The sequence below is a fragment of the Rana temporaria genome, chromosome 3 (genome assembly GCF_905171775.1).
Source record: "Rana temporaria chromosome 3, aRanTem1.1, whole genome shotgun sequence".
NCBI classification, from domain to species: Eukaryota; Metazoa; Chordata; class Amphibia; order Anura; family Ranidae; genus Rana; species Rana temporaria.
The window spans coordinates 454,456,702-454,478,397 of record NC_053491.1 but is presented as its reverse complement, the minus strand read 5'-3'; the positions used below and the strand labels follow the sequence as shown (position 1 = coordinate 454,478,397).

Sequence of the window (21,696 nt, the reverse complement as noted above, 5' to 3'; positions counted from 1 at the left end):
TAAGTTTACCATTTGGCTCTCCCTTGAGAAACTGTTTTGTCTCCCTCCCTTGTTATTTTGAGACACACGTGATACAAGTTAGCCAGTCTTCTCCTGACCACTGGCATAATACTAATCTCAGTATACAATTATAATGAATCCAATTAAAGTAACATGGTTCACCATTCTGTATATTTTTTCAAAGGAAATATTCCTGCAACCTGTTGTCAGTATGTGTTGGGGTAGTTCAGGGAGAGTTGTCAGTCTGTGTGGGACAGTTAGTTGCTATATTGTTACATTGCAAAAAAATGTGTGGGATTCCAGAATGGTGGGCTTGACTCATAAAAACCAAACCCCCTTCTTCCTGTATTCACAGTATAAAGACCCACCAGCTCTTTTTAATGCCAAAATTTTGTGTGTATGTAACTGTAGTTGCTATTGTGCTGCTGACCCCCCCCCCCCCCCCCCCCCAACTTTTCCCAAAGTTTCTGAAGCCTAGTACACAGTATATATATTTTTTTCATTCAAGCCCAGCTCAGGTTGAAGCTGTTATACTAACAATCCGATGTTAGTACATCAATATCCCCTGCTGTTCTATTGTGTTCTGAAAGGGGGGTGGCGCCCCACCAGAACACTCTGGTTAGTCATTGGCTAAGACTGCTGATCGGGAGACAGTTGGCTGCTGGTTTTTCAGCATGCTCGTTCGTCAGAAGCTATCCGGCTTCTGTTGGACAGGCTGCTATACACATGAGCCAGATGTTGGCTGTTTTTTTTTTTTTTTAACCGGCCGTTGTCACCCGGCATTCAGCCCGTGTGTACTAGGCTTGAGTGTGTGCAGCAAACACCTGTTGCTGACATGTTTGTCTTTTGTTTGCTCTTGGTTTAAAGAACATCATTGTATACTAGAGATGTGCACTTCGTTTTGGTCCGAATACAAATTTTGACACATTTTTGGTTATTTGCAGATTCGGATGAATCTGAATCTCCGAATGAGATGGTAACGAATAGTAACGAATTTTGTTGAAATCCGTTAAAATTAGTTTTGTTTATTTGTTTTCTAATGAATGCCAACTTTTCAGAAAGAATAGAATTCAAATAGGTCAAAAAATGATCAACCAATTAAAATTCTGAGTGAAGAAATAGCTGGTTTTTAAACAGTAGGCCGGGAAGCCGGCCGCCCGCGTCCTTAACAACCATAAGTCATCATCTGTCAGCGGGCTGCCCCACTGACAATTGAATGGAAACAATTGCCTGGAAACAACTGCATTGCCCCCCCCCCAGTCACCTGGCTACGTCACCTGGTGGCACTGCCTACTTCTGACGTCACGTGACCTCAGAAAAGGGCAGTGACACCAGGTGACGTAGCCGGACGGCCCTGCCCCTTGCCTATATAAGAACTGTCAAAGCTCAGATTGGGCAGTCGGTGGAAGGCCTCCCAGGTGGTGGAGCATTTTTTTTCTCTCTTGCGGGTCCAGCGGGCATTGTGATTGATGATGGATTTGCATCGAGGGACACTATTTAAAAAAAAAAGACTTGCCAAAAACTGTTTCTTGTGGTTATTACACTTTGACACTTTTTTGGTGAATGGTTTGGGGTATGATGTACCCGATACTCATTCACATGGGGGGGAGCTGGAATCTAACAGCCCCCTTGTTAAAGTAAGCTTCCAAATTCTGATAAGCCCCCTGCCCACAGACCCCAACAACCACAGCCCAAGGCTGTCCGGAAGAGGCCCTTGTCCCAATCAACATGGGGACAAGGTGCTTTGGGGTGGGGGCACAAAGCACCCACCCCCCTATGTTGAGGGCATGTGGTTTGGTATGGTTTGGCGGGGGTGCTCGCTCACCCCCCCCCCCTTTTCCTGACCTGCAGGGCTGCATGCTCGGATAAGGGGCTAGTATGGATTTTAGGGGGACCCTACACCGTTTTTTATTTTTATTTTGGGGTAGGGTTCCTGTTAAGATTCACAACAGACCAGAAGAGCCTGGTATGGACTGGGGGGGGGGGGGGTACCTCATAGAAGCTGTAGTATGAATGGAGAAGCTGGGCAGAAATATGTTGGGAAATTTTAATAGCCTATGACAGCCCCTTAGTTCTGTTAACCCCTGTCTGCACCAGGAGATTATGACAGTAGGGGTTGGCTTGAACAAATGACGATTTTGACTAACAGAAGCAACATCAGCACAAGGGACACACCCCACTGGCTGTACATTATGTCCCTTGTGTCAAAACCAAGAAAAAGACCAAAAGAAGATGGCAGCGACAGAGCAATGAGGGAGAGTGTGGACATTACATTGCTGGAGGAGGATGCTTTTGGAGGTAAGTGTGCCATATTGTACAAGTATTCTGTCCATATTTGCTCATTATAACAAGAGCCCTCCTACCACATTAATGGCCAATATAAGAAATGACACAAATGATGCCGCCCTATCAGTAAGTATAACACAGCAGATTGTGTTTTTCGGAGTCACCTGAAAAATAGTTTTATTATCTGTTAATCTTACCAGTAGATCAATTGTTTCTCCATTTTCTGAAATAGGGTGACAACACTGTTCATTATGCATTGAAATTGCATGACACTGTTGCCACCATATGGATATAAACTTCATAAAAGGACTTTGACTACCTAGATTGTGGCAGGATTACTTTAAAGTGGTTCTAAAGTCTAAATATTTTTTATTTTAATACATTCCTTGCATTAAGGTGAAAAATATTTAGGCATTGGTTTTGGCTCCTCGTTTCCCTTTTTACTTCCCTAAATCCTCATTTGATTCATCGCTGTGCACATTTGCAGCTCTTCTCTTCTCTTATTCCCATGTCTCACTGGCCTTGCTGAGGCACCAGGGGCCATTTACTCCCGCTGCTGTCAATCAAAGGCAGTGATAATGGAGAAGGTGTCCCGCTGTGTGTCAATGCACGCAGAAGCGGGGCTTGGGAGCAGGCATACACAAGTGCCACCTCCCACGGGGGCACTGCACATATAGGAGGAGCCAGAAGCGCCACTGGGGGACCAATATATAGCAGTAGAATTGAGGAATTACCTGGTACAGTGAAAGGCGTTGTGCTTATCGAAGATAATACGTTGGTTGTAGGAGTAAATGATGTATCTGAGGTAGATGAGGAAACAGTTGCTGTAGAAGATTCTGGAGACTGTTGTTCTGTTGATACAGAAACAGATGTCTCTGAGGATGAAGTAGATGTTGGATCTGAAGTAGAAGAGGTAACAATCGGTATAGATGATTCTGAAGGTTGGGGCCCTGTTGTTGTAATAGCAAATGATGTATCTGAAGTAGATGAGGAAACAGTTGCTGTAGAGGAATCTGGAGATTGTTGTTCTGTTGATTCAGTAACAGATGTCTCTGAGGATGAAGTAGATGTTGGATTTGATATAGAAGAGGTATCAATTGGTGTAGATGGTTCTGAAGGTTGGGGCCCTGTTGTTGTAATTATAAATGATGTATCTGAAGTAGATGAGGAAACAGTTGCTGTAGAGGAATCTGGAGATTGTTGTTCTGTTGATTCAGTAACAGATGTCTCTGAGGGTAAAGTAGACGTTGGATCTGAAGTGGAAGAGGTATCAATTGGTGTAGATGGTTCTGAAGGTTCGGGCCCTGTTGTTGTAATAGTAAATGATGTATCTAAAGTAGATGAGGAAACAGTTGCTGTAGAAAATTCTGAAGATTGTTGTTCTGTTGATTCAGTAACGAATGTCTCTGAGAATGAAGTTGATGTTGGATCTAAAGTAGAAGAGGTATCAATTGGTGTAGATGGTTCTGAAGGTTCGGGCCCTGTTGTTGGAGTAATAGATGTTTCTGTGGACAATGGATATGTAGCAGAGGAGAAAACAATTGTTATAGTCAGAGCTTTTTTTCTCAGGAAATAGGTGCAGGAACTTAACAACGACCCCGTTCAGATTTCAAAAACAGTAGAAGGGTCTTAAAGGGGCATTAAATACCAGGATTGTATTACATACAGAGTGCAGAGTTCAGGGGGTTACACACATTTTTATAGTAATCAATGCATTTTTATAGCAGTGATCGCTATAAAAATGACAATGGTTCCAAAAATTTGTCAATTGTCGGAAAAAAACACTGATCGCCGCCATTACTAGTACAAAAAAAATATTAAGAAAAATGCCATAAAACTATCCCCTATATTGTAAACGCTATAACTTTTGCGCAAACCAATCAATAAACGCTTATTGCGATTTTTTTTAATGAAAAATATGTAGACAAATACGTATCGGCCTAAACTGAGGAAAAAAAACGTTTTTTTATATATTTTTGGGGGATATTTATTATAGCAAAAATGAAAAAATAAAGATTTTTTTTTCAAAATTGTCGCTCTATTTTTGCTTATAGCGCAAAAAATAAAAACCACAGAGGTGATCAAATACCACCAAAAGAAAGCTCTATTTGTGGGAAAAAAAGGACGCCAATTTTGTTTGGGAGCCACGTCGCACGACCGCGCAATTGTCAGTTAAAGCGTTGCAGTGCCGAATCACAAAAAGTGGCCTGGTCTTTGATCAGCAATATGGTCCAGGGGTTAAAGCGGGGGTTCACCCCCAAAAAATTTTTTAACATTAGATTCAGGCGAGTTGTTAGAATCACAATCGGGTGTTTTTTTTTCAAATCGTTGCCGTACATACTGTTTTATAGATATAAGTTCACTGGGGCTTCCGGGTATAATCTGCGGGACTGGGTGTTCCTAATTGATTGACATGCTTCCGACCGTCGCATACATCGCGTCACGAGTTGCCGAAAGAAGCCGGACTGCGAGTCGGCTCGATAAGGCGCCTGCGCCCCGACGTTCGGCTTCTTTCGGCAACTCGTGACGCGCTGTATGCGACGGTCGGAAGCATGTCAATCAATTAGGAACGCCCAGTCTCGCAGATTATACCCGGAAGCCGCAGTGAACATATATCTATAAAACGATATGTACAGCAACGATTAAAAAAAAAACACCCGATTGTGATTCTAACAACTCGCCTGAATGTAATGTTAACATTTTTTTTGGGTGAACCCCCGCTTTAAGTGGTTAAAGAACATCATTGTATACTAGAGATGTGCGATTTATTTCGGTCCAAATACAAGTTCGGAGAAACTTTTGGTTATTTGCAGATTCAGATGATTCTGAATCTCCAAATGAGATAGTAACGAATAGTAATGAATTTCATTGAAAGCTGTTAAAATAAATGTTGTTTATTCGTTTTCTAACGAATGCCAACTTTTAAGAAAGATTAGAATTCAAATTGGTCAAAAAACAGTTGACCGATTCAAATTCTGTGTGAAGAAATAGCTGTTTTTAAGCATTAGGCCAGGAAGCCCCTGCCCGCATCCTTAACAACCATGAGTAATCATCTGTCAACGGGCTGCCCCACTGACAGATGAATGTAAAGAAAAGAATGCCGGCAGTTGCCCGGAAACAGATAAAAAATGTAGTCGGGCCCTCCCCCCAGCCACATCACCCGGTGGCACTGACCTCAGAAAAGAGCAGTTCCACCAGGTAACGTAACCGAATGGCCCCGCCCCTTGCATATATAAGAACTGTCAAAGCTCAGATTGGGCAGTCGATGGAAGGCCTCCCAGGAGGCGGAGCGTTTAATTTTTTTTCTATTTTGCGGGTCGAGCAGGCATCAACATGGGGACAAGTTGCTTTGTGGTGTTGAGGGCATGTGGTTTTGTTCGGGGGGGGTGTGCGTTCGCTCATCCCCCCCCTTTATTGACCTGCGGGGCTGCATTCTCGGATAAGGGTCTGGTATGGATTTCAGGGGGCATAGGGTTCCTTTTAAAATCCATAACTGACCCGAAGGGCCTGGTATGGTCTGGGAGGGGGGACCAGGGTGTACTCTACACCTCGCCCTTTTTTTCTTAATTTCTTTTAAATAGCCAGGTGTCGGCAATTGTAACAGGGGGTTAATTTAAATGTGATTTGACCCAAGGCACTATTTTTAAAGGAATTTTTCATTTTTATTTTTCCACTTAAAGTGAGGTTCCTCATGCCCCCCGCTGACCAGGAAAAAAAAATTGCTCTTGCCAACACAGAGGCTCTTTGTGCCTCCTCTGTTTGACATTTCTTTTATAGGGTAGGGCGGGGCCACCTGTCTACATCACCTGGTGGCACTGCCCATTCTGACAACACAGACCCAGCATGCACCAGTCTGTAAGGTCAGAAGGGGGGCGGTGCCACCTGGTGACGTAGACATGTGGCCCCTTCCTTATAAAAGAACTGTCAAACAGTGGAGCCTGCAGTAGGCATGGTGCCTCTGTGTGGGCCAAAATTTTTTTTTTTGGGGTTAGGGGGCAGCATGATTGACTATGGATCTACATCGAGGGACACTGTTTTTTATTTTTTAAAAGAGAAGTATGGGGGTTTTTAATTGTAGAATCATACTTACCTAGGTGGATGCAGCATTAGTCTGATGCTGTCTCTATCCACTGGTACCTCTAAAGCCTCGTACACACGATAGGTTAACCAGAGGACAACGGTCTAAAGGACCGTTGTCTTAGGTTAACCGATGAAGCTGACTGATGGTCCGTTACGCCTACACACCATAGGTTAAATAACCGATCGTGTCAGAACGCGGTGACGTAAAACACAATGACGTGCTGAAAAAAACGCAGTTCAATGCTTCCAAGCATGCGTCAACTTGATTCTGAGCATGCGTGTATTTTTAACCGATGGTTGTGCCTACTAACGATCGGTTTTGACCTATAGGTTAGGAATCCATAGGTTAATTTTAAAGCAAGCTGGCTTTTTTTTTTTACCTATGGTTAAATAACCTATGGGGCCCACACACGATTGGTTTTGACCTCTGGTTAACCTATTGTGTGTACGAGGCCTAACACTGAAAACCGAGTGATTGAACACCGCAGGTCACTTGGTTTTCATAGCTCGGTTAGTAGAGAGCTGCTGCCTGTCAATCAGCAGCTCTCCTGCTCTGCTCCTTCACGCTCACTGGAGCGCTGAGCTGTGGAGGGGTGGGGATCTGAGGGCTTCCAGATTCTGATAAGCCCCCCGAGCACAGACCCAGACAACCACAGCCCAGGGTTGTCGTGAAGAGGCACTTGTCCCCATCAACATTGGAACAAGGTGCTTTGGGTTGGGGGGGAATAACAAAGCACTCACCCCCCCACGTTGAGGGCATGTGGCCTGGTATGGTTCAGGACGGGAGGGGGCACTCACTCATTCCCCCCTTTCCTGATCTGCCGGGCTGAATCCTCAGATAAGGGTCTGGTATGGGTTTTGGGGGAACCCCCACGCCGTTTTTTTTTAACATTTATCTATTGCAAGTCATTTCCGGCATTGTTTTGTTTACATTCATCTGTCAGTGGGGAAGCCTGCTGACAGTTGATGACTCATGGTTGTTAGGGACGCGGGCGGGTTACTTCCCGGCCCGCTTCTTGACAACAAGCTATTTCTCACACAGAATTCAAATCGATCAAATGTTTTTTTGACTGATCCGAATTCTAATCATTCTGAAAAGTTGTAATTTGTTATAAAATTAATAAATACATTTTTTTTTTAAGAAAACAAGATGAAATTTAACAAAAACAAAACTAAACGAATTCCGAAAAACAAACGAAATCAATTCCATAACAAAACACTATTAGTAACATAATGACTATCCGAAACAAAACACATTTTTACGTTCTGCACATGTCTATTGTATACTTGTGCAGTAAAGTAGTGTGCACCAAAGCACCACATAATTACCCCCCCTTATTGCCACAGCTGTCAATAAATGTAGGCAATTCCCATTATTTGAAAAATGTCAGGCAGGCCTAAAGTGAGAGGCAGATATATTATGGATGAGCAGGTTCTGCAGGATAAAGCGATGTTCAGGCCACACCATCCAGAGGAAAGGCATGTCTGCCTTTTCATTCTCAGAGTGGTCATGTTTTACAGCTACAGCATATGCAGGACATAGTAAAGTGACTAACAAAACACCTTCTTTTTCCTCTTCCCAGGCACAGAACAACTAGTTCCCTGCAAAAGCTGCTAATGCACTATTTTACGCCTCTTCTGCTAATCCCGCCATTGCCACAAACTGTAATGAGGTGGCAAGAAATGATTTAATCACAAGATCTTTGACTTGTTGCAGAAGGATGATTTTCATCATATGCCAGTTCCCCCTTTTAGATATTGAGGATAAGGAAGATAATGCAATGACCATAGAGGGAAAGGAGAGTTCAGCCACACATAAGTCAGGGAAAATCAAACAGGGGGAGAGAGAGAGAGAGAGAGAAACTTGTTTGATTACCGTCTATCCTGAACTCAAAACTTGTTGCATTGAAGCAGAACGTATCTGTAAAATGAAATAGTTATAGTATATATAAAAAATGGTTTATTAAAGAGCAGATACATTTGATTATGTCTTCTGAGAATGTCTTGGTACATAGATACCATCACTCTGCACTAGAAAAGAAAAAATCGTCTTTCACCAAACTTCTACTAACATGAGATTAGAAGAAGGAGCCCAAAGGGTGGCGCACTTGGTATTGAACTTCCCTTTTAAAGTGCAGTTGTACGAATTGTACCTGACTGCGTTCTTGGCGATCTGAATTTCCGACAACATTTGTGCGACCGTGTGTATGCAAGATAAGTCCACGGAATTTGTTGTCGGAATGTCCGATCGTGTGTACGCGGCACTAGTGTTGAGAGACAGATGTCTGGGGGTCTTCTTATTCTAAAGGGGGCTTCCAGACTCCAATAAGTCCTCCACTACAAAACCCCACATCCACAGATCCAGGGATGTGGTGATTAGGCACTTATCCTCATCATGAGGACAAGGTGAGCTTTCAGGGGAAGGTTTTGCCAGACCCCCTTGTCCCTGCAACACTCCTTTCCTTTTATCCTAAAAATAGAGTATGCTTTATTTTTATTTTTATCATTGCCTCATTAAGAAAAAACCCAGAAACAAGATTGAGCCCTGGTTTACACTGGGTACGATTTGGAACGATTTGAGATGCGATTTGACATGTCAAATCGCATCTCAAATCGGCGGCAATTGTCGGCAATGGCACTGTCCTAATCAGTGCGACGCCGCATCTGCGATTTCAAAAAGTAGTTCCTGTACTACTTTTTGCGATTTCGTGCCGCGATTTACATTAAATTGCGGCCGAAATCGTGGCAAAATCGTGGCAAAATCGCGGTAAAATCGCATTTTACCGCGATTTTGAATTCGCAGCAGTGTGAACCTAGGCTGAGCCCTGGTTCACACTGGGTACGATTTGGAACGATTTGAGATGCGATTTGACATGTCAAATCGCATCTTAAATCGGCGGCAATTGTCGGCAATGGCACTGTCCTAATCAGTGCGACGCCGCATCTGCGATTTCAAAAAGTAGTTCCTGTACTACTTTTTGCGATTTCGGGCCGCGATTTACATTAAATTGCGGCCGGAATCGCGGCAAATCGCTGCGAAATCGCGGCCGCGAAATCGCGGTAAAATTGCGCATTTTACCGTGATTTTTAATTCGCAGCAGTGTGAACCTAGGCTTAATAAACAAATTTGAGTCTACTTACCGTTATCTATTGATGAGTCATTGTTGCAATTTATTTCATATAGACTATTATTCAGAATTCCATCAAAGGTTTCTTTATCTTGTTCAGCAGTTTGAGAAGTAGATTGAATACGAACCTCATGCTCCACAATAATACTTCCTTTTCTGCCAGAAAAAAAATCTATGAAAATTGTAAATATGTACAAAAACACAACAAAGGACAACACCACAAAACAAATATACTCCTAAGATGAGCTGGCTAATGCTGTATGGAAATAGCCACCAGTAAAGAAAAGTCAAAAAATCCTCATATTTTACCACTGAGCACATTTGAAAATTGTTTTACTTTCTAAAGCATTTTTAAAGGGGTTGTAAAGGTAAAAAAAAAATCCCTAAATAGCTTCCTTTCCCTTAGTGCAGTCCTCCTTCACTTACCTCATCCTTCCATTTTGCTTTTAAATGTCCTTATTTCTTCTGAGAAATCCTCACTTCCTGTTCTTCTGTCTGTAACTCCACACAGTAATGCAAGGCTTTATCCCTGGTGTGGAGTGTCGTGCTCGCCCCCTCCCTTGAGGGAGCGAGCAGGAGAGTCACGATGCCCACTAACACACACAGCTCCTTTCTCTATCTGCAACGTAGAGAGCGTCCTGATTCTCCTGCTCGCCCCCTCCCCGTAAAGGGAGGGGGCGAGCACGACACTCCACAACAGGGAGAAAGCCTTGCATTACTGTGTGGAGTTACAGACAGAAGAACAGGAAGTGAGGATTTCTCAGAAGAAATAAGGACATTTAAAAGCAAAATAGAAGGATGAGGTAAGTGAAGGAGGACTGCACTAGGGTAAAGGAAGATATTTAGGGATTTTTTTTTTACCTTTACAACCCCTTTAACTTTGTTCAGCTGGTCTTATAATCAAGACACCACTACCAGAGGGGACAGCCAAGTCCCTAATCTCCTCTGCAGCAGAAGTTCAGCTTGGTAAAGAACACTGGGGTTGATTTACTAAAGGGAAAATACAGTTGCTCCAGAGCTTAGTAAATTAACAGAAACTCTACTGATTTCTATCATCCAATCATGTGCAAGAAAAAATGCTGTTTTTCTTATTTTCCTTGCAAGTGATTGAATATTCTTTACAAAGTGAAGCCTTATCTAATTTACTAAGCTCTGGAGGGAAAACCAAGCTTACTTAGTAAATAAACCCCACTGTTTATTGGACATTGAAAAAGATCAGTGATGGCTCACGCCACTCAGAAGAGCTTGATTGGCTCCTGATGCTGATCCTCCATCTTTTAGTCAGTATAGTACATTACAGGAGATGGACAGAAGAAGAACTTTGGGAACTTAGACTAACTGCATTTAAAAAAAAAAACAATTTACTTCAGCCCCAAAAAGGATTTACTCCCTTAATGACCAGGCCATTTTTTGCGATATGGCACTGCGTCGCTTCAATGGACAATTGTGTTGTTGTGCGACGTTGTACACAAACAAAATAATTTTTTTGTGCTATAAAGAAAAAAGGCCAACAATTTAGATTTTTTTTTTTTTTTTACTATTTGCTATATTAAATATTCAAACTTAAAAAAAAATCTTCATAGTTTTAGGCCAATATGTATTCTACTACATATCTTTGGTTAAAAAAATGCAAAAAGCGTATATTTATTGGTTTGCACAAAAGTTATAGTGTCTACAATATATGTGATAGATTTATGGCATTTTTATTATTATTATTTTTTTTTACTAGTAATGGCAGTGATCAGCCATTTTTTGCGGGACTGCAACATTGGGGTGGACAGATTGGACACGTTGAGGCTTTTTTTGGACCAATGACATCTAAAAATAGCCACTGGTCACTGTATAGATGTCACTGGCAGGGAAGGGGTTAACACTAGGGGGTGATCAAGGGGTTAAGTGTGTCCGAGGGAGGTGTTTCTAACTGTGGGGGGAGTTTGCTGACTGGAGGAGGAGATAGATAGCTGTTCTTGATCACTAGGAACAGACGATCTCTACTCCCCTGACAGAATGAGGATCTGTTTGTTTACATACACAGATCCCCGTTCTGGCTCTCTGAGGAGCGAGCGCGGGTGACCAGCAGACATTGCAGATGCGCGCATTTTTGCTATTGCTCTTAAAGTGGCCGACGTACAGCTACGGCAATTTGCGCAGCGTTGGTCACTTGTGTAAATTCTTTTAAAATCTAATATTCCACCTAACACCACCCTATACTACAGGTTGACAATGCTGCTATCCAAGAATGCCTACATTGTTCCTCCATAGAGAGAGTGGAGCACTGAGAGTAGTCACCCTAAGATAGGAAATGTGTTACAAATAATAGGAAAAGCATACAAATAAAAGGAAAAGCATAAATACAGAGAGAGAATTAAAAATCATTAGGTGGAATGATCACAAAGTTTACTTACAAAAATATAGATCTGGCACATTACAAGCAAACAAAATCCCACCTAAACTTAAAGCAGAGTTCTACCCAAAAGTGGAAGTTCTGCTTATCTGATTCCCCCCTCCCCCCCTCAGGTGCCACATTTGGCACCTTTGATATGGAAACAGGTACCTGTTTTTGACAGGTTCCCTTCTCCCACTTCTGTCGGACCTTGCCGCAGCGATGTACGTCCAAAGTTTGGCCCCTCCTCCTCCCTCCTCTTTCCCCTGCTGCCAGACCAGTAAAAGAGAGCAGCGCGGTTCACACATGTGCAGTAGGAACCCGGCTCTGAAGCCGCAAGGCTTCACTGCCGGGTTCCCTTGCCAGCAATGGCGACGGCAGCACCCAACAGCCAATGATAAAATCGGCTGGGGTGCCGACATCGCTGGATTCTAGGAGAGATAAGTGTACTAATAATAAATGTCAGCAGCTACAGCATGTGTAGCTGCTGACTTAACATTTTTTGAGGGGGAGACCGGAAAAACAGCTTTAAATTCACCTCTACTCTTAGAATCTGTAATAGGACATTCTCCCCAAATCCTAACAGACTCCACAAATTTTACTCGGCATTATTTATAAATCCACCAAACACCCTTTTTTTAAAAAAATTGGAAATTTTAAGGAAATTTCTCCAGGGCCTCTCACAGCCCAAGCTGACTGAAGCACACATTTAGACATTCACACAGATGTAAATTAATTCTGCAATTAAACAAACCAAATTGACTTCTGCTCAATTTGGTTTAATTAATTGGCTGGATTAATGCATAATTGCAGTAACTATTGTGTACATATTTTCAGGCAATTCAACCAGCTTTCAATTACCAATATAATAGAATAAGATATGAATTCACTAATATGAAAGAAGTGATTTCAACTTTATGGGAAACCTAATAGGAATTACATTGGAAAATTTGATAAACTGAAATAATTATTCATTCAAATCGTTTTTAAAAAAATGTAATCACAATTCAGAGCAAATAAATATCAGATGCCCAGTATGCCCAGCTGAACTCTTTTACACCACAATACTCAATTCCCAAAGGTCTGGTCAGGTCAGTCTGGTCAGGTTTCCATAGGTTTGGTGGCTGAATGCTAATGTCTACCTATGAAAGGAGCTTCCAGAAATAGCTGGGATGGTCAGGTACTCAGGTGACCTTAGCCAATCCCTGGGGGGGAGGTTGGAGAGAGGATAAAAAATGTGCTAGGCTTGCTCAGACTTGCTCAGACTGTTGCCAGCAGAGTGTGTACTGAAGAGTTGGTGTTGGGCTTCAGCATGTGCTGGGCTAAGGACCTCAAGGTGATCTGACTGAAGGATTGATTTTTTTCTGGAGGATATCACCTGTGGACATTGACCTGGAGAAGGATCCCCTTTCTTGCTTATTGAAGAGTATCACATGGAAGATGTAGTGGGCAGCAGCTGTCCTCGGACATTTTGAGTAATTGTGACCTTGATCTGGGATCCCAGCTGTGCTTTGGGAAGTAAGTGCCAGAGGTTGCTGTAGGGACTGAGGCTGCTTGCCTATAGAGTCCCAGGTTAACTGGCCATTCTTTTTTGCCTCCAACAAAGGCTACTGCTATCGGATTTGTGCTAAGAGACTGTCCTCCTGTGGTGCCGCATTTGGAGCATCCTGTAACCCTTAACCCTCTCCTTTTCCAACATTATGCAATAAATCCACAAAAACACCCCCCGACCATGGCTGTGTTTGCCAATGTGATTGGAACTGTGTCTGGGTCTGGAAGCTGCAGCACTACCAAGGGAGACCTTGGTCATTCCCAGTGCACCCTGTGGGGGTGAGCACTACATATGCCTATTACTTACTGAATTGATAGTATAACGATTTCCACATGCTTTGACAGTATGCTTCTGTAGAACATTTTCATCTGAAAGGCAAATAAAGCATTTTAAGAAAAACAAATACTTTTCTCTGTACCCCTTCAGTCTCCTCGTAAATCAAAAATTACTAAGTGACATATCATTATGGATTTCACACTATTTCCTAAAACTAAATCTTCAATTGAGAGCATATTTCCTCTTCCCTTACCCTCTCCACCATCATTTCCTTTAAGATCAATAACACAACAATCACTCACTCCCCTTATGTTAGTGTGCTAGGTGTAATCCTAGACTCTGTTCTACCTATCAGTCCCAAATCACATTACTGTCTAAACTGTGCCAACTTCACCTCTAACACAAAATGTACCCCAGGGCCGGCCTTTGGGGTGTGCAAGCCGTGCAACCGCACAGGGCGCCATGGACAACAGGGGCGCCGTGCGGCCATCACAGCTTGTGGGAAATGAAATCGGGCACAAATTCCACCATAATGTGGCCAGTGGCAGCGGATCTCTGGCCTCGGCTGCATCTGGAGTGGCGCTGCGCATCCTTTGCCCGCTACAGACCCCTTCTTAGCCTCTAAATGAGTAATGCACACAGTCCGCACATATGCATTCATGATGGCTGAGGTTTCTGTCCTGATACCATGCTTGCTGTGTGTTACCAGCATAGTGACCAAGCTGTTGCCTTCATTTCTTGGCCCCCATTATGATCAGGAGCCTTCGGGATGGGCTCCTGATCGTGTGACCACTGTGACAGGCTGACAGCCAATCACTGTTGTAGCATGAATGGCAAATCTGCCCTGCCCTCCTGCCTTAGGACCTAGTTAAGAGGCCAAGGCAGGTGGGTAGGAAAGGGTTAACCAACAAAAACACCACCAAGCTACTAATTAACTTTCTTGTTATTTCTCACGTCAACTATTGCAACTCAATCTTCGATTCCCAACTTCTACACAGACTATGCTCTTTTAAGCATATCATGAATGTTGCTATCAGACTCATCCACCGTATCAAGTGCTCAGTGTTCACCACCCCTCTCTTCCAATCCCTCCACTTCCTTCCACTCCACCAATGGAATAAAATTCAAGATATTTACAACATACAAAGCCATCTATAGGTTTTCCCCAAGACTTCCCACCAAACTTATCTCAAAATATCATCCAACACATCCTCTTCGTGCCTTCTAAGAAGTCCTGCATATCAACTCCTCCTTCAGCTCCTCTAATGCTCACTTTCAGAGCCTTAATATTATGTGAGCTTAAACTGTTACATCATATGATGCAAAATACTGTTAAAGCAAAAAAATATTAAATAAAAATAAATAAAAAACATACCTGATCCTTAAACCGATTTATAAAACTGTCATATATTATGCTGGATTCGTCTAAGAGTTCTTCTTGAAAATGTTCATTAATTGTAACTTTGATTGTTATGGTGACAACAGCTGTAAAATGATAGAGAGAGAAAGAGATGTCACTTAAAGAATAAATTGTAACATGAATAACTAATGCAACAAAAGCTGCAGTGAGTTTTCAATGCTATATCTTTAAAACAAATTGCAAGCAGGATAGGCTTTTATTACAGAAGAGACTCCACATGCCTACAAGTTCATGTAAAATATATTTTATTGTAGCTAGAGACTTGTATGTCTAGTCTGCCTTAAAGCCTAATGCCGCGTCCACACAACCATTTTTAATGGTCTAGAAAAAACAACGTTTTTTAAAACCCGATTATTGTTAAACCGGCCTTGCCTACACATGATCGTGGGAAAAAAATGCTCTAGCAAAGCGCAGTGACGTACAACACGTTACATCGGCACTATAAAGAGAAAGCTCGATTTGGATGGCGCCACCCTTGGGGCTGCTTTAGCTGATTTTGTGTTAGTAAAAGACGATTTGCGCTTTTCAGTCTGTTACAGTGTGATGAATGTGCTATCTCCATTATGAAAGCTAGTTTTACCAGAACGAGCACTCCCATCCCATAATTTGCTTCTGCGCATGCGCGTTTTTTTCACGTCGTTAAAGCCTACACGCGACCATTTTTTACGACGTTAAAAATGACAACGTTAAAACAACGTGAAAATTTAGAGCATGCTCTAAATTTTTAATGCCCATTTTTTACGTTGTGAAATATGCTCTGGAGCCCCCACTTGATCGTTTTTAACCACTTAACGACCGCCGCACGCCTATATACGTCCGCACAATGGCACGGACAGGCACAAGGGCGTATATATACGCCCTTGCCTTCTAGCGGGTGGGGGGTCCGATCGGGACCCCCTCCGCTGCGTGCGGTGGTCGGGTTCCCTCGGGGAGCGATCCGGGACGACGGCGCGGCTATTCGTTTATAGCCGCTCCGTCGCGATCGCTCCCCGGAGCTGAAGAACGGGGAGAGCCGTATGTAAACACGGCTTCCCCGTGCTTCACTGTGGCGGCGCATCGATCGCGTCATTCCCTTTATAGGGAAGACACGATCGATGACGTCATTTCTACAGCCACACCCCCCTACAGTTGTAAACACACACACAGTGATCCTTAACTCCTACAGTGTTTAACTCCCAAACTGCAACTGTCTTTTTTACAACAAACAATGCAATTTAAATGCATTTTTTGCTGTGAAAATGACAATGGTCCCAAAAATGCGTCAAAATTGTCCGAAGTGTCCGCCATAATGTCGCAGTCACGAAAAAAATCACTGATCGCCGCCAATAGTAGTAAAAAAATAATAATTAATAAAAATGCAATAAAACTATCCCCTATTTTGTAAACACTATAAATCTTGCGCAAACCAATCGATAAACGCTTATTGCGATTTTTTTTACCAAAAATATGTAGAAGAATACGTATCGGCCTAAACTGAGGAAAAAAAAAATTTTTATATATGTTTTTGGGGGATTTTTATTATAGCAAAAAGTAAAAAATATTGACTTTTTTTCAAAATTGTCGCTCTATTTTTGTTTATAGCGCAAAAAATAAAAACCGCAGAGGTGATCAAATACCACCAAAAGAAAGCTCTATTTGTGGGGAAAAAAGGACGCCAATTTTGTTTGGGAGCCACGTCGCACGACCGCGCAATTGTCTGTTAAAGCGACGCAGTCCCGAATCGCAAAACCTGGCCTGGGCATTTAGCTGCAAAATGGTCCGGGGCTTAAGCGGTTAATGACATTAAAAAAAAAAACGTAATTTTTTACAACCCGAAAAACAGTCGTGTGAACGGGGCATTACAGTAGTGTGGGAAAAAAAAATGAAAAATCAGCACACTTATGCTGAAGAAAAGTTACACAAGAAAAGTTCGATGTGAGCTTTTGGTCGAAAATTCCGATCGTGTGTGGGCCACATATGACTTTTTCGGTCGGAATTTCTGACAGCAAAAATTTGAGAGCTGGTTCTCAAATTTTCCGACAGGAAAAGTTCTTGTCGGAAATTCCGATCGTCTGTATGCAATTTCGACACACAAAAAAACACGCATGCCCTGAATCAATTTGACGCATGCTCGGATCATTGAACATAATTTTTCTCGGCTCGTTGTAGTGTTGGACGTCACCGTGTTCTTGACGGTCATAATTTTGTGTGACCATGTGTATGCAACACAAGTTTGAGCCAGAATTCCGTCTCAAAAAATTCCACAGTTTCTTGTCTACATTTTGCTGATGCTTCTTCTTTTGAAATCCTCCTCTGCCACCCCCCTCCCACCTCTGCCATAATCATCCAGTGTTGTGGGGTTAATACAGCTAAAGCACTGTCATTGACTCTCATCTTTGTTCTCAGCTATGCCCTCCTTTTCCGCCCACCTTTTCCATTCATAAAAAGCTGTACCACACCTTATATGAATGAAACACAATCTATGAATGGAGGATAGGCAGATGATTGAAAGTTTCCCCCCATTCATAAATCCTGTTTCCTTCATAGAAGCTGTAATATGAATGGAGAAGCTGGGCAGGGGGTTGAGGGGTTGGCATGAGCAAATGAGGATTTTTGCCTAACAGAAGCAACATCAGCACAAGGGACACACCCCACTGGCTGTACGTTATGTCCCTTGTGTCAAAACCAAGAAAAAAAAGACCAAAAGAAGATGACAGTGACAGAGCAATGAGAGAGAGAGTATTCATTTTTTTCCCCATAAAGAATTTATTAGTGATTTAACAAACAATACTGAAATTTCAAAACAAGCAGACATGGCTCGAGGTACAATGCCACCCATGGTGATATGCAAATAACGAGGCCAACAAAAGGCTTTCTGTGTAAATTGTAAATAACATTCCTAACATAAAAAATTAAGTATACAGAGAAATGAATGTGAGGAGAGGGGGTGGGGTAACCACCGGCTGACCCTCTCCATCTACATCAGGTAGCGACATATGTTGTCAATATGTCAAAGTGCCATTAGATTGTATCTTTGGATGCAGTAAGGCAGTGGTCTCCAAACTGCGGCCCGCGGGTCGGATGCGGCCCTTTGCTTACCTTTATCCGGCCCTTGGGGCACTATCCCTCCCACTGATACAAGACACTATTCTGCCATCTGACACCGACAATGGAGCACCATTTCTCCCACTGACACAACTAATAGAGCACTATTACTCCCTACGATACCAGCAATGGGGCACAATTCCTCCCCCTAATACCAGATGTTTACTAACAATGATGCCAGTAAAATTTCTACTCCCGCTGGCTAGGGTGACCACATTTCCAAACTACCATTCAGGGACACCCCCCTTCCCAAAAATCAGGTTGTGCTGCAACGAATCACAGCATAGTGATGGGAGAAATCATAAATCCTGCCTCGTGTCCAATCACAAGCAGGGGACGGGGATTGTGCTCTTCCAGGCAATCCCCGCAAGGGCAAGTACTGTCAGTGAGTAAAGCAGTGATGTGGCGGCCTTTTTTGGGGGCATCAGATTGGGCCTTGGGTAGCTGTGTCAGTTTCATTCCGGGACACTATATTGTCCTTCAATGAAGGTGCCCGGGACAGACCTGCAAAATGTGGGACTGTCCCAGGCAATCCGGGACACGTGGTCACCCTACCGCTGGCCAAAGTCCGGCCCTCCAAGAGTCTGAAGACAATAAACTGGCCCTTTGTTCAGAATGTTTGGAGACCCCTGCAGTAAGGGACCACAGACCAAGTTAAACGTTGTCTTGTATCAATTCTTGATAACTTTGAGATTTTCTATAGTTGATCCGGGTTTCCCATATATTCTAGAAACTGGAGATCTTATCTTGGGTGGTGTATATCAGCTCCTCCATTCCTGCTATATGGTTAATACACAAGGCCCATTGTTTCATTGAGGGGGTTGATTTGGACCTCCAATGAACTGGTAGACAAAGCCTAGCAGCGTTTATCATATGCATAGCCATTGACTTATAGTATTTTTTCCATGGTATTTGAGAATGGTGAAGGAGGTACTGAGCTGGTGAAAATTCCAGTGGTAGCAAAGAGATCGCAGTCGTCACATCGTGCACTTTATGCCAGTATGGCTGAATCAGCGGGCACGTCCACCATGTATAGAGAAACGTGCCTGAATCCTGTTCGCACCTCCAGCATCGGTCTGAACTGTCAGAAAACATTTGTGAAGCAGCTCTGGTGTCTTAAGCCCTGTACACACGATCGGCTCTCTGATGGTATCTAATGCGATGGATTTTTTCATCGGATATCCGATGAATCTGACTTTCATCAGTCTTGCCTACACACCATCGGTTAAAAATCCGATCGTGTCCAACGTGGTGACGTAAAACACTACGACGTGCTGAGAAAATTAGGTTCAATGCTTCCGAGCATGTGTCGACTTGATTCTGAGCATGCATGGATTTTTGACCGATGGATTTCCCCACAGACGATTGTTTGTTTGTTTTCTATCGTTTTTTTAACCATAAGAAAAATTGAAAACAGGTTCTATTTTTTTCACAGATGGATAAAAAACTGATGGGGCGCACACACGATCGGTTCGTCCAATGAAAATGGTCCATCGGTCCGTTTTCATCAGACGAACCAATCATGTGTACAGGGCTTTATACCACCTTGTTTTAATTTTATATCCATTTTCCTGGGTGTTCACATTCAAAGAGCCTTTGTGTATATACAAGTGAATGCAATCCCAGTCAGCTTCCTCTATCACTATGTCTCCCAGAATGTGTGTTCTGAGCGTAAAGAAGCATAAGGTTCTCCAAACATTGAGGCGTAAAGCACCAAAATCACATGGTGGCTGGGTGTACAATGCAAACACTGTCTGCAGCCATACAGCTATAATACCTGTGATTCAAAGGTGCAATAGCTGTATGTCTATTCAAAAACCGTAGGGGCTTTCACAAAGTCTCCTCTGCTCGCCGTATCCCCTAGATAATGCTTTAGTTGTAGATAGGCCCAAAAAGGGAAAGACTTGGTCTTAGATAATGCTGCGAGTTCTCCTTGGCGGTGGAACCTGCCTCTGGAGAAAAAATGTTTGGCTTGCATCTCTGCGTAATGGCCACTCAGCAGATAAAAAAGCCTTAGCCATACCAGGAGGAAAGTCTGGGTTACTTTTGATGGGCGTGATTTGGCTGAAAAATAAATTGAAGGCTAGTCATGGCTGGGATCTGTTTTGTCACTTCCTGTTTCCTGTTTCACTCACATGCAGCAGTTTCACTTCATTCAAGGTGAGTCCACACTCCTTGATGGATGCTAATCATCTACTCACTCATTTCACATTTGAGCATTCAATTTTAGCATGGTTTGCCATATATATATATATATATATATATATATATATATATATATATATATATATTTCAATACTTTGTATACTTCATGGTTACTCTGTTAGTATAGAACCATAGAACCAACTGACATACATATATTGTTACCTTAGCTGATATATACAACGGACTTGGATACATGCTATGCGGGACACACACTTGATCACACTGTTTTTGTTATATTTTTTTGATTTACACATTTTATTTTACTTGTTATTTTTTACAATCTGTGTCGATAGACACAGATTGCTATTGTCATTGTCATGTCGAATCTTCTATCTATATCGAACTGTTGCAAAAAAATTTAAATGAAGCATTATGTTGGATCTTTCAGATTCTGCACGTTCGTTATCGTTTGTTAAAACGATAGCAAAAATCCCAGAAATTCAGACGTAAATTAATTTGGCTGAAAACGAATGCATATGTCTATTTTCTTATAGGTCTATATGTTTACCCAGGAGCTAGATACCCAAATAGGTGATGGCATCTGCTTTCCAATGGAAAGGGAAGTTTGTCTGACATAGGTGTAAAAGCTTAGGGGGTAGAGAGCTGTTCAGTGCAAAAGATTTGGAATAATAACATTTTAAGTTTGAAATACGTTGGAACTGTTCTAGGACCTGCATTAGATTAGGTAAGGACGTCAATGGAAATGAGAGGAAGCAGAGGGTGTCATCTGCAAAGGCAGCAATCTTGTATTCACGTTGGTGGACCTCAATGCCTTTTATGTTCGGATTTGCCCGAATGCAGCGCAAAAGGGGTTCCAGAGTAAGAATATAGGGTAAAGGAGAAATAGGGCACCCCTGTCTGGTTCCATTATGGATGGAAAAGGCGTCCGACAAGTGGCCATTGACTCGAACTCTAGCTTTTGGATTGGCGTTTAGCGACCTAATAAAGGCTAGTATGCAGCTCCCCAGTCCTAGAGCTTCTAGAACTGCATCCATGTAGTCCCAGACCACTCAGTCAAACGCCTTCTCCGCGTCTATTACGAGAAAAAAAACCTTTTCACTGGATAGAGGTAAGCCAGTGATATAAGTTCAAGGCTCTAATGGTATTGTCCCTGGCCTCTCTGCCAGGGACAAAGCCAACTTGGTCGAGACCCACCCACGCAGGCATGTGGTAGGTCAGTCGGGTTGCAAGGATCTTGGAGAATAATTTGACATCCACTGTCAGGTCACCTGTGGCCAGGTGACAAGTCCCCCCCCCTCTGCTGCGAACAGAGAGGAAGCAT

At 42.7% G+C, this 21,696-nt stretch overlaps 2 protein-coding genes across 2 annotated transcripts in view; both read right to left on the bottom strand.

Annotated features, from left to right (window-relative positions):
- LOC120930566 (serine-rich adhesin for platelets-like) overlaps positions 1–13,687 on the bottom strand; it is a 35,225-nt gene extending 21,538 nt beyond the window's left edge. Inside the window, exons 1-4 of the mRNA XM_040341741.1 lie at positions 13,669–13,687; positions 9,508–9,666; positions 8,243–8,287; positions 3,021–3,791 (exon numbers count right to left, since the gene is read on the bottom strand). Of these exons, the coding sequence (XP_040197675.1) occupies positions 3,021–3,791; positions 8,243–8,287; positions 9,508–9,666; positions 13,669–13,687 (994 nt within the window). The remainder of the gene's footprint in view (positions 1–3,020; positions 3,792–8,242; positions 8,288–9,507; positions 9,667–13,668) is intronic.
- A 20-nt stretch (positions 13,688–13,707) lies between these two features.
- Positions 13,708–21,696, bottom strand: part of LOC120930565 (mucin-22-like) — a 50,443-nt gene continuing 42,454 nt past the window's right edge. The window contains exons 7-8 of the mRNA XM_040341740.1: positions 15,081–15,190; positions 13,708–13,797 (exon numbers count right to left, since the gene is read on the bottom strand). Of these exons, the coding sequence (XP_040197674.1) occupies positions 13,732–13,797; positions 15,081–15,190 (176 nt within the window). The 3' untranslated portion in view covers positions 13,708–13,731. The remainder of the gene's footprint in view (positions 13,798–15,080; positions 15,191–21,696) is intronic.